Source organism: Physella acuta, unplaced genomic scaffold (genome assembly GCF_028476545.2).
Source record: "Physella acuta isolate Inbredline_101_S28 unplaced genomic scaffold, ASM2847654v3 ptg001982l, whole genome shotgun sequence".
Taxonomy (NCBI): Eukaryota; Metazoa; Mollusca; class Gastropoda; family Physidae; genus Physella; species Physella acuta.
The window spans coordinates 103,536-116,592 of NW_026733487.1; the positions used below are offsets into that span (position 1 = coordinate 103,536).

Genomic DNA, 13,057 nt, shown 5'->3' on the forward strand with positions numbered 1-13,057 from the left:
ACATAGTAATAAAATGTAGACGTACAATATAGAGTTTTTGAAGTATGCACTTGGTTTATTAAAATGTACATTTTTTAGATTAATACCTGTAAGGTTTATAAATCTTTTAGTTATTTGGTGAATGTCATTTTAAATGTAGGTATAGCAATACCACATCAAAAAGGGAAGGAGAATAAGGATAACAATACAATTTTAAAAATGGTAGAGAAATAAGGATAACATTACCTCTTAAAAATGGTAAGGGAATATGGATAACATTACCACTTCTAAAAAGGAGGGGAAAAGGATATATAACAAATCCACTACAAAAATGGGAGGGGAATATCTGCAGCTGCTCATGCTCTTGGTAGTAATTGTATTAATAATTGTTTTGGAATTTACCAATTGATAATATTTTTTTGTATTTGTCTCATTAGGTTGTTTCCCTTGTTTTAGTTGTCTCCCTTCAATAGGTTGTATCCTTTTGTTTCGCACAGTTTTAACTAATCACCCATCTAGTTTTGATGTGTGTGGTTATTATAAAAGTAGAATAAACGTCTTACACACCTTAGAGCTTGTTTATAAAAGCTGGCTTTGAAATGTGGTAATTAGTGATTGGTTGGTTAAGAAATGAAATACGTAACTAGTGTTTGTTGAAATACACGGACAGAATTTTTTTTGTGACGGTGGGAACATAAAAATTGTGACTTTTGTGATGTTGTGATTATTCCACAGAAGTGGGCGGAGTCATGCCCATCCATTATTGAACCTTCCTCGGTCACGTGATCTTTATTGTCGATTGTGATTTCATGTTTGATAAAAATTAAACTTTTCACTATTTACATCCAACATTTTTTTGTGTGTTTGTCATTTAAAAAAATAAATAAAACAATGTTTTCGTTTTTTTTTTAATCCTTTGTGCAGTTGAATACAAATCGGCAATGTTTTAATGTGTGTTTTAATAAGTTACAAATATGCAAGTCCGTTTAAGTTATGTGATTAAATTAAAGTAAATCTCGAAATGTTTGCTCAACTGGTGAAAGAAAGATAACCGAAGTCCCAAAAAGGTTATGTCCCCTGGACTTCTCCACCACACCCCATCAAGTGCATGTCTGCTACTGACAAATTGTCTTGGCTGTATCGATCCGGGTCATCGCCCCCCATCCCCCACCCATCCTAATTTACCAGATGATTCAGCTGTTTATAGCGATGACTCACTGCCTGACCCATTTCTTCTTTTCTATGCAAGGGAAATAATTGATTTAAGTTTAAGGAAAAATTCTCCACAATGGCCGTAAAAGAACAGCTGTTTCTTATCTCTCACATAAGACGATACTCTGTTTATTTCAATGTGTTTCCCTCATAATATTATGATGTTACACACACACATACTATAACCATTGTCAAAAATCATCGATTTTATAACAGCACACTGTGGGTTAGGGTACATAAATGACGTCATACTGTTTTTTTACCCATTCTACCCCCCCCCCCCCCAATGATAGTGTAATTAAAAATGAAGTCTTTCTTTAGTCCCTAAATGCACTTTTTTTTAAACTCGCGATTTCTTTCTAAAATATCTTTATTTGATCAACTTTTCTTACAAAACAGACCTACCCACTAAAGTTTTTTTTTTTGTTTTTTTAACGCGCGTTAACGGATAATGTAACTAAAGCTCAGATTCAAAAAGGTTTTTTTTTTAAATGCAAAATTTTGATATCAGACTTTCTGAACATCCGCCACTCTAGTCACACGTCCACATAGTCCAAATCTTCCCCCCCCCTTTTCCCCCAGGCGAATGACGTCATTTGCAATACAATGACAATAGAAATTGAATTTTTTTTTTGTTCCTGTTTCAGAACTTATAATCCAAATGAAGTAGAGTTTACATGTTTATTGACCTCGGCAGTTGGCATATGAAAGGATGGTGTGTTCAGCACTTACCAGACACCTTTATTTTCCCTAACGTGAGTCAGGTACCCATCAGAGCTGGGTGAACTCAAAGACGTCCTTCAGTCACGAGTCCTCGTGTCTACTAGAAAAACAATCTAAAGATTAGCTATATCGTACTTATAAAAAATGACCTTGTATATTTGTAGATGACTGTTTATGTACTGTTGTATCAGAAAAAGTACGGATCGCTTCTTATTGCTGTGATAAAATTGTTTTGTATTCGATACAACTAGGCGGTAAAAAAATCCAAGGTTTAGTATAGAACTTTTAACGAAATAATTTCAGTATTTTACCTTGTTTTTTAAACAGTTTGAATACAATGTCAGTTGAAACTAAGTAATAGACGTTTAGTTTTATGTTGTGTATGAGCTGCCATTTGCTCACGGCTATCAATATGTAAGCTGTAAAAAAAACAACATCATTGTTACCGTCAGTTATTCAAGTTATATTACCAAGCATGAAGCTAACCAAATATTTGACCATGCCAGAAATCTGTATAAATCTGATCAACAAAATAAAATTAGAAAAAAATCTGGAATATTAGCTAACGTTTCTTAGTTGCATTTGATGTTTACACGATGCTGGTTCGAATCCGAATAGATCGGTGTTGACTAGTGAATGGCGTCCCACACTTAAGAGGGGGGGGGGGGTCTCAGACTTTTTAATACGGTATGCTTTTAGGTGAAGGTTTTAAAGAAAAATATACAATGTAAAGTGGAATCTGTTTGTTAGAAATTTGATAAGGTTCGGTGATTGCGTGATTAATATTGTAACATCATTTTAGTTTGAAATTTTTGTGACAATCAGTTGGGTGTTAATGAAAATGCGAGAGGCGGACAACCGCTCAGGGGAGGGGGGTGGGCATTTTAAAAACAGTTCTGCAAGTAATTTTAGATTGTAGATACACTGGGCGGTAATCTTTGGTAAGAAACGTTGTGAGAACCCGTACGATGGGGGGGGGGGGGCGACGACACCGAAAAAACACTGGTCGTTGATTTGATTCAAATTTCCAATCGTATGATTGATATCTTCAGCACAATGCGGTATTTTTTTTATTAAGGTAAGATTCTAAGGGGTCTCCATAAATGACGTTACACTCGTAGGGGGAGAGGGGTCCGTAATTTTGTGACGGTGTGTGATGAGGGGGAGGGGGTTCAGATGGTGTGTCGTCACTTTTTTGCATTATAAAAAAGCAATGTCAGAAAACGAGTTTTAGCCGTTCTTTAGCGTTTTAGAAAACGGTTTTAATAAATTGTAATAGGAATTGATTAAAATACTCTTATGTTGACAGTTCTGACAAGATTTTGGAAAAATATCGATGTTTTAAGAAAAATTCAACAGCAATTTTGAGGGGGGGGGGGTTGTAAGCTGAGGTGTGACGTCAGGCGGGTCTGGCTTTTTGTGACGATGTGTGACGGAGGAGGGGCGGGGGGGGTAAAATCGACCAAAAAAGCGTGACGTTATATATGGATGACCCCTAATGCTATGCTCGTCATTGACACTGTTGATTCTACTCAACATAGGTGTTTGCCGCTGTTATTTTATACGTCTAATACATATCACAACTTATCACAACAAATATCTAGAAAATCGTAACAAACTCAAAGCACATTATATTTTCAGTTTATCAATGTTAGGGCTGACGTCATCTCATAATTGTTTTTTTTTTAAGGGAAGGGCAAGCTCTGACGATAGCAAATGCTAAAAATAGCTATCATAAGGCAATACAATTGAATATATTTGTTTTATTATCAATTTGCTCAACATTGGAACTAGTCATTGGGTGATCTCAAAGTCAGCACATAATGAAAAGAGCATTCTTTCTATTGTTAACCTTTGGTTTCGGGTTCTTTTTAGAGGGTATATAGATTTATAGGCAAGCTGGAAAATTCTTTTTATTAGAAGGCTAAAAAAAATCAAAGCTTTAACAAAGTTTAGAGTGTGGCGAAAGATAGTTAGTTGGGCTAAGGGAGAGTACTGGTGGTTATATGGGTATAGAAGCTGTTATTAGAAAAAATCCGAGAATGTTTCCAAGGTACCAATCATCGAGAATAGGGGTGTCGTGGCCTAGCGGTAGAGAGCTAACCCAAATGTCTCGAGTTTGAATCCGGGTTAAAATAATGTAATAATAATGCAATGAATCTGATGTATGTCAGCTAGGAGACGATTTTAGAATGTTTAGTTATAAAAACAAGCAACCCTGACAGAATTTGTTCATACTCTTTTTTTATTTCATTACGGGGTGTACAATGTTAAAATACAGTTAACACTGTACGAAGGACAAATAACATAACAAATTATGGCACCTAATTAAAAATACAGACTAAATCAATAAAGAGCAATTTTTTTGTATTACTTCCTGTGGATTTCATAACCAGAGATGCGATTCAAAGTAAAAAATTGCATCAATATACAATTTAGTAAAATAACCTAAGTTTTTCTTAAGTTAAAAAAATAGTGTTAAACTATTGTGTTTAGAGATAATTTGTTTTCTTCTTTTTAGTGCCCATGTAAAAGCTTGTTATTTTAAACAATAAAATATTTTTATCATTTAGTCTCTTTACATAACAACCTTCTTTGATCAGGTTAAAAAAGTCTGCTACTGTACTTCTAACAGTATCCATATACTAACACATTCCTCTTCTTGATTGGGACAAACTACGAACAAATAAACATATACATGAGCCAGCCAGTGACTATTTATAAAAAATAAAAGATAATATCAACTGAACCACCACCAAAATTAAAAGATTCACATAAATAAAGATAAAAGTTTTATAACAAAGTATAACAGGCAAAGATATAAGTACCATGGTCTGAAGGGCAGATAATGGAATGGAATGTATGGACAGCAATGGACATAATGAAAATAATTGCGGACAAAGTTTTAGTCAGTCATTAAGTAACAGAGGTAATGTTTTTAAGTACTCACTAGTAAATGCAAATAAGAGCTGTAAATGGAAAAAACACCTTATGTTCTATAGCTGTATAAGCTCATTAGGTTTTGTTGATGTAGTGATTAAGTAAGGTTCCCCTTTTCAAAGCTGGCGGTCCATGGGTCAAGTGAAGTAGAGTTCACCCGTTTCTGTGACCTCGGCATATGAAGGAATAGTGTGGTCAGCACTATGCCAAGCTGCCTTTACTTTACGTTATGTGAGTTAGGTACACATCATAGCTTGTTGAACTTGGGGACATTCTACAGTGTGCTAGCACTCTACCACTATTGCTGATGTATGAGAGATACAATATTCTAGTTCTACATATATACAAATGTTGTTTTAAAACATATTTCCGAGAACAAATTTATACTGGGTGGCTGTAGCCTAGTGAATAATTTTTTCTGTTTGGACACAGGGGTCAAAGGTTGATCATCCATTCACTACAGCAGCATAAACAGATCTTTAAAATAACTCTAAACAGATTATATCACATAAAAGTTTCTGTATCATATATCAAATAGCAGAAATGATACAATGAATTTAATAGATGCCCATTTAATTTTTGCAGTCAATAGGCAATTTAGACAAAATATTTTCATAATACTTATAGTTCTCATAGATTTGTAACATGATTAAAATATAAAAGTAATAACTTTCAACATGAAACAAATTATGTTGTTGGTATAAATTATAATATTTGTACAAGTAAAAATATGAAGTTAATATCAAAGGAATATTTACAATAAAAATACATTTACTTCTAAATCAGATTAAACTTCAATTGTTTATTATTATAAAACTCATTTGAAAATAAAACTGATCTTAAATTTTTTTGTAAAATATTAATAATCACTGGAAGAGATATTCAAAAAAATATATAGAGAAAATTGAAGATTAGTTGTCCATAAATGTTAAGAGGTTGTCACACTCCCAATTGGGAGGGGAGGGTTCAGACTACTGCAACCATGTTTGTCAAGGTGAACAGCAAGTATGTCTGAAGTCATTTTAAAAAGTACATCTTTCAATCTAAATTTTAGCAGTAATTTCACTTTTATGTTATAGTTTTTTTGGTAAAAATGAACAATAATGTTTCAATAATTAGTGTTAGCAATTAGCAATGCTTCAGACAAAATCAACTAAAATAGCAGCCTGTTAACAATAGTTTTACTATTTTAATATTTGTTGACTATATACATTAATTACAGGGAAATAATTCAATTAATATTTTAGTAAATTATTAAAACAAAGAAAATTAAATTCTCAGAAAGGGTGGGGACAATGACAAGCGAGGTCACTTGGGAAGGGAGATTATCAAAAAAGCCTGACATCATTTTATGGATGACCCTTGAGAGAAGTTTTTTAAAAATGCTTAATAAAACATGTTGAAGTATCAACTTTTATCAAAAACTGCTTCCAAAGTTGGTTAAAAGTGTAAACTTAACAGTAACATTTAATTTTAGAGATACTGTACCATACAATATCTTTGGAAATGATCGTAACCATTTTTATAATAGACCTCATCAAATGCCTAAAGCAGAAACAATTTTAATTACTTAGGCTTCAAAAACTTAGTGAATAGTGAAGGTAAGCTTGGCAAGGAGTTATGTACTTGTGTAGAATGTAAGTGGTACGCCAATATGTTAATCCCTAATTCATTCAAATCACTTCTTTCTTCTGGATCAACCTGCAAAAAATAATGGAGCAATTCTTTTGAATTAAAAAATTCTTTTTGAAACAAAAAAAAACAAAAAAACTATTGTAAAAAAATAAGAATGCAAACTATTGATGCATTAAAAATCTTTAAAATGTGTTTTATGTAAAAAAAAAAAAAACAACTTGTGCCTTACTGAATATAAACATAAACAAAATGTAGTAAAGCAAACTAATACTGTTGTTTTTGTATTTGTTTGTAAGATAGTAATAACAATTACCTTCCAGCAACTAGTCAAAATCTCTGTAACGTTTGGGTTTAGGTTTTCTGTGTGAAATGATGGTTCAGCTTCTACTGGGGGATGCTGGAACCGTGTCTTCATCTAAAGAAAATTTAATTAGCACCTGATTTTATACAACTATTTCTTTTATGAAAAGGAAATAAATGGCACTACATTTTTGCAACAATCACTAAAGTTAGTAAATTATAAAAGTTTCTATATTTATTTATTATTTTTCTTATCTTGTATACATTTCTGTATTCATTATTATTATGGTAGAGTATGTGTAAACAATTAATCTTTCCTTAAGGACACACTTGATAGAAATCACAAAGGTAAAAATAAGGTTATATGGTTTAATGCATTGTTACATATAAGTTGTGAAAAGTTACAAGACAGAGAATGATGTGCTATAGACTGATGGAAGAAACCAGATTATTTGATTCAAGGAATAACTGGTTAATTAATAATGAATATGTTTTGTGCAAGTTAGACAAAGGTCAATATAAGGCATTTATTTTTATTTGCACCTTTTGAATGAAGCCACTTTGGTTTTGGGATGAATTATTTAAATCCTAGACACTATCTGCTTTTATCTGATAGAGCAAATAATCTTACTTTGAGTAAGAGCTTTTCAATAGGTTCATGTCTGTCTTCATGCCACACTAAGTGACCAGTGACCAGCTCATAGAAAAGGCATCCTAGACCCCAGACATCACTAGCTTGCTTAATGTTGTTATGTAGACAAAGCTTTAAAAACAAATGAATATCAAAGATATGTACATATTTCTTAGTTGAAAACAGATAATGATTTCTATAGTTTTGATTACAAGCATTTGGTCATAGTATGTGTAACAGTATAACTGAAAATAAATATATTTTGATGATCATTAACATATGCTATACATAATAATATGCACTATAATTTTAGCAGAACAATGATAATCTTTAAGTACCTCAGGGGCCTGTACTTGAATAGGTAATGTGAGACGAAGAAACCCTGAGTCATAAGAACTCTCCATGGCTGAAGATGAAAAGTTGCAGAGCTTGACTTGAAAGCTTTCATCTGTTCCAGTCCTGATAATGTTACTGCCTGAATTTAAGTACACATTTGTAAGTAGATATTTCTTCTCTTTTAATATTTACATAACAATTATTGCAATGTTTAATCACCCTTAACCAAACTTTCCTTGTAACTTTAGTAGAGACTGCTAATCTGGAATTGATTAGCTTCTGGAGTGTCAAACTCCCGTATAATACATTTGTTTAGTTTTTGTATGACCTTTCATCTTAAACTTATGTACACCACGGTTTTATAAAAACTTTAATTTTATTTTTCCTGCAACTTTTTATAACGCTAAGTCATCTGCTAATAGAAATGTTTACAGTACTTTACTTAGAACATTGAGATATATATTTTTTTACTTTAAAATATGTACTTAACTTACATTAACAGTTCATTGAATTCTTTGAACATGTGTGGGGTTTTGTTTTAGTGCTAAAAAGTTTAGGAAAGTATCTTGTTTGATTCTAAAGGATGTTTCACTTACTTGTCCAATTGAGGAAAAGTATCCCATTGTCATGTAAGAACTTTGTAGCCAGCATGAGTTGCAACATTATGTAGCAGATGACTGAAGAATCAAGATGTCTGTGCTGTACCTCTAAAAGAGCTTCCCTTAAAGAATGACCTATTAAAGAAATATACAAAATTTTGAAAACATTTTTTTTTTAGAAAACTAATAATTAACCCATGTTTTCTAAATTAAGCAAACAGCTCAGATTAAATCTCCAATATGCTATAGTTACACTGACCTTCATAGACAGAACATATCTGGTAATGGTCACTGAACTTGGCTGCCCATAATATTGTAACAATATTTTCATGTCCAATCTTCCCTAGTGTATAGTATATCTCCCACAAACTTTCTTTTTCATCTTCAGGAAAAGGAACCTACAGGGGATTAATTAATGCTAAGCAATCACTGAGTTCCTATTTATAACCATCAGGTTGGTTTAGGAAATTTTAGTTGTAGTTGCAGTAACACTCTTTAATTAAAACCTTTTGAAGATCCATGGGTCAGGTGAAATAGAGTTCAGCTGTTTGATCCACCTTGGCATTTGAAGGATAGTGTGGTCAGCACTATACTCAGCTGCCTTTACTTTCCCTAATTCAAGTCAGGTAACCATCAGAACTGGGTGGACTCAGTCATCTCCTTTAGACTTTGATACTTTAGGGTTAGCAGTCAAACTCTGTTATACTCTTTACAAATCAAGTATTTTTAATTGTCTATAATTAAAGAAATGTAATAAGTCAAACATTTTTAAAACTAACTTTCACATTATATCATTACTCAATAGTTAAAGTAAATAATGTAACAAACTTTTTTTTACATATTAATTAAATTGAATTAAATTAAACTGACTGCAGAATCTTGAAACACAAGTATTTGAATTGACTAACATTTATAAAGAAATTTGTCTTTGGATTAAACCCATGTTTTGGTGTGATCTTATAACTCAAAAAAGAAATAAAGAAAGAGGAGATAAATTACACAGACCTTTTTTATGACCCAGTATTGAGTGTTTGGTGCTGGCAGTGGTGTTGCCAGAAAAGCTCGACTGGAATTTCCCAGCATGCACAATCTCCTCCAATCTGCCCCCTCTTCTAAAACTTCCTTTTTAGGTGGTTGGGGAAAAAACTGAAATTAACAAATAATCAATGAATAACAATCAAAGCCTGCTTAGAAGTGACTGCATTTGAAAAAAAAACACACAATATGCTTTTAGATTATGATCTAGATTTATTACCTGCAAAAAGTCATTTTTGTTTGCAGAAGGAAGATAATAACAATCAGCATAATTCTCCAACTTTCTTTTAGTTAAACTCAGCACATCAGTTGTATCCGATGAACTAAAATAAAAATATAACAACCCTGCATTAAATGGTTCTGAACACAATACATGTCAGAATAGCCACTGAAAAACGTTACTAACTTGTTTACAGAGAAGTCACAGCCCCTTAGTGAGCACTTGGGAAGAGAACAATGCTGATGGTGATTATGTATTTCTTGGAGCAAAGATTTCTGATCAATGCTTAAATCTTTCATGTGTAAATCTGGGCTTTGAAGACTTTCAATTGATTTTTTAATCTGTTAGAATATTAAAATGCATTCACAAAGTAGGCATAGATAGGTGTCATTTATTTTAAAATATGCTTGAAATGACACTAATCCTTTAAGAACATTTGTTGCCTAATGACTTCAAAAAAAAAAAATGAGCTTAGAAATAATGATGTAAGTAGTTCAGGCAAAATAGATTGTGCCCTTTATTGCTTTTATCAATGTTTTTTTTTATTTGCTAGTATTAGTATTTATTCACATGCTTGTAAGTAAGTACCTGATGACAAATGACATTGTCACACTCTTTTTCATCACAGCGAGCAGTCATTTCAAACTGGTGTAAAAGGCATGTGCTTTGTAAACAGCTGCACACACTATAAGACTGTGAATCCTGGTGATGTATACACATATTTAATATTTTTAAAGAGCAACAATGTTTAATGTTAGTTGATGAAAAGTTATAGCAAAGAATTTGGTAGTCTACAGGTAATTTTTTAAATATTAAAAGAATATAAAGTAATACTTGTAATTTATCATACATTTTTAAAGTCATTATGGCTTATAAATTCTAGATACTTATTGCCTAGAATTTTTACATAAACATTTTGGACAAGGTTTGTTCAAGTATTTTTTCACATGTTTTAAAGAGGAATTCACAATTTATTCATTGTACAGCTGAGCCTAGCTACTTATCGTGTTATTTCAAATAAATCTAAATTTTACCTACCTCAAATATGGATTCAGTGTTTTTTGGGAAAAGATGATTTTGACTATGGTCCTGAATGTTAAGATTCAAGAAAGAACTTCTAATTTCCTGTGAACAACTTGATCCTAAATCGTAATTAAAAAACAAAAATTAGTTTGTAGAAAAAATGCACACCATAAATACAACAAATTTATTGGAGAATTAGATTTGAGTATTTTTAAACCAAAATCTTAAAATGCCCTCAATATTTGGTTATATCATCATCACATAGAAATTATTGATGCCACTATAAAACATTCAATTACAATGCTATACCTAACAATTCCTTAAGGGTCTTTTTATAGAAAACTGCTAAGAAATAATGTACCTCATAGGTAGTTTTTTTCCAAATCTAAGAGTCACTTATTGGACCAAGAGAAAGAGTTACAAGGCTGATTAATATTAATTAAGATTAACAAAGGTTTTGTACAAAGTGTTTGCGTCACAATAAAACCACTATATCACCAGATTTTATCTGTAAGTGAGAAACTAAATTTACATGATAGTTAAACATTCAATTTAAAAATAAGGTAACAATAATTGTATTTTTACCTAATGATGAACTTGGATGTAGAAGCAGATAACCAAGATTTGTTTCTTGCTGCTGTTGAAGCCTATGTTCAACACTTGAAGCAACATAGAAGCTGCTGGTTGACTGGCTTGAGTTGCAATTGTACTTAGGGCCATTTGAGCTTCTTAGATATGAGATATTTGTTGAGCTTTGCCCAAAATTGTTGTTTGATAAAACTAGTGGAGGAAATGTTTGAAGTTCACTCTTGCTAGAGGCAAACTTTAGGGAAGATTGTAAGCTACTGGATGAAAGAGGGTCAGAGACATGTGGTGCAATAGTTCTCTCTCTGCTTACTGCTCCAGTGGCATTGTTCAACGGAAGTCCAGAACTGATTTTATGTTTAGGCTTATAGTCATTTTCTACATCTACTAACTTTAGCTCATTCATATTTTTCTGATTATCTTCATTCAACTCATCAGGGTTATTTTTCCTCCATTCTTCACTTGTTATTTTTGGGTACATTTTTTCAGAGAATGCACCTAACACACTACCACAATTTGAAACAGGTAGGGTTTTCTCTTCCTCTGCTAAACTGATTAGATCCATTTGGCCATGTCTATTCATAGGAAAGTATTCAAAAACCTCATTGTCACCTGTGCTGCTTTGACTAACTAAAGGCTTTGTAATTTTTATAAGCCTAAGGTTTTTATTCTCATCAATATCAGAACTAGAACTTAAATTTTTTTGATAGCTGTTTAAGTGTGCAGGTCTATCACTGCTACAGGAGCTGCTACTGAAAGAGCTAACTGAAAGATTGCTGCTACCAGCTTTTCTGGATGTGGAATTTTCACTTGAGCATGAACTGGAACTAATAATATCAGGCTCTTTAGAATCAGGTAATTTTAGATTACCCCGGGCTCTTGATATAACATCAGGTACATTGAGATAGGTGCTGTTTTTAATGGTTTCAGGAACATTTTCTCCATTACAATCAATCCTTACTCCTTTTTTCAAAACTCCACGTTGTTTAGTTGGTTCCCCTATATGATCATCATGATTTGTATTAGATGCCATTACTAATAATTACTTTCCGAGAATTGACTTTAAAGACTGATAGAAATTTGTTGCAACAAACTTGTGTTGACACACTGTATGTTGAAGATCCTATAATCCATGAAGTTCTTAAGCTGAAATATTTTAGAAGTTTTTGCATAAATTACAAAAAAAAACTTGGGAACAAGCAGAAAATTATTCTAAATCTAACTGTAATGCATTGATTAGAGATGACTTTTGTGTTTAATTGTAAATAGAGTGACTTCCGCCTGAATCTCCTGCTATAAGTCTATAAAAATAAAACTTTAACACGATGGCTGCTAGATCTATAGTAAATGAGTAAATGAGTAAATGAGCATGGTTGCAGTTGCATCTGTTCAAAACATCGCTGGTGTTCATTTATTACTGAAAAGTTTTAATTCAATTGTTTAAAAACAGGCACATAAATTGAAACAGGGAAACATTTTTGTATTTTTAAAACATAAATCCTCCTCAAAATGTGAAATAATTATTAAAATGTAAGGAGTCACCTGTTTTTCACATTACTAGTCGCGGGCGATTTTACGTACCCAAAACGATAGATTACCAGAATCTAGTCTAGAAATCTAGATTTACTAGACTCTAGATCTAGATTCTAGATCAAAATACTAGTAGGCTAGACATAGAGAAGTCTAGATCTAGATTAATAGGGTAAAAATTTAGAGAAAACCCTTGATATTTCATTGTATCCGCCGCCAACCAATCAAACGCGCGCTTTCAACGCGTTTTGGTTGGCGGCTGACGTCACGATGACGTCACGCGACCCGTAAACACGGCGTTTTTGGAGC

The 13,057-nt window shown here is 32.5% G+C and overlaps 2 protein-coding genes across 2 annotated transcripts in view; one reads left to right on the forward strand and one right to left on the reverse strand.

The window, feature by feature from the left end:
- The window catches only part of LOC131931502 (mucin-2), a 36,611-nt gene extending 35,783 nt beyond the window's left edge, over positions 1 to 828 (forward strand). The window contains exon 10 of the mRNA XM_059288322.1: positions 715 to 828. The gene's annotated coding sequence lies outside the window, so the exon portion shown is untranslated. The remainder of the gene's footprint in view (positions 1 to 714) is intronic.
- A 3,635-nt stretch (positions 829 to 4,463) lies between these two features.
- Positions 4,464 to 12,364, reverse strand: LOC131931503 (uncharacterized; the record flags this gene model as incomplete). Its single annotated transcript, XM_059288324.1, is given in 12 exon segments — positions 4,464 to 6,555; positions 6,803 to 6,904; positions 7,421 to 7,552; positions 7,759 to 7,895; positions 8,353 to 8,490; positions 8,615 to 8,753; positions 9,361 to 9,501; positions 9,611 to 9,713; positions 9,797 to 9,951; positions 10,199 to 10,312; positions 10,649 to 10,752; positions 11,219 to 12,364. Coding segments are annotated over 12 exon segments (2,433 nt in total). The 3' UTR covers positions 4,464 to 6,420.
- Between the last annotated feature and the right edge of the window lie 693 nt (positions 12,365 to 13,057).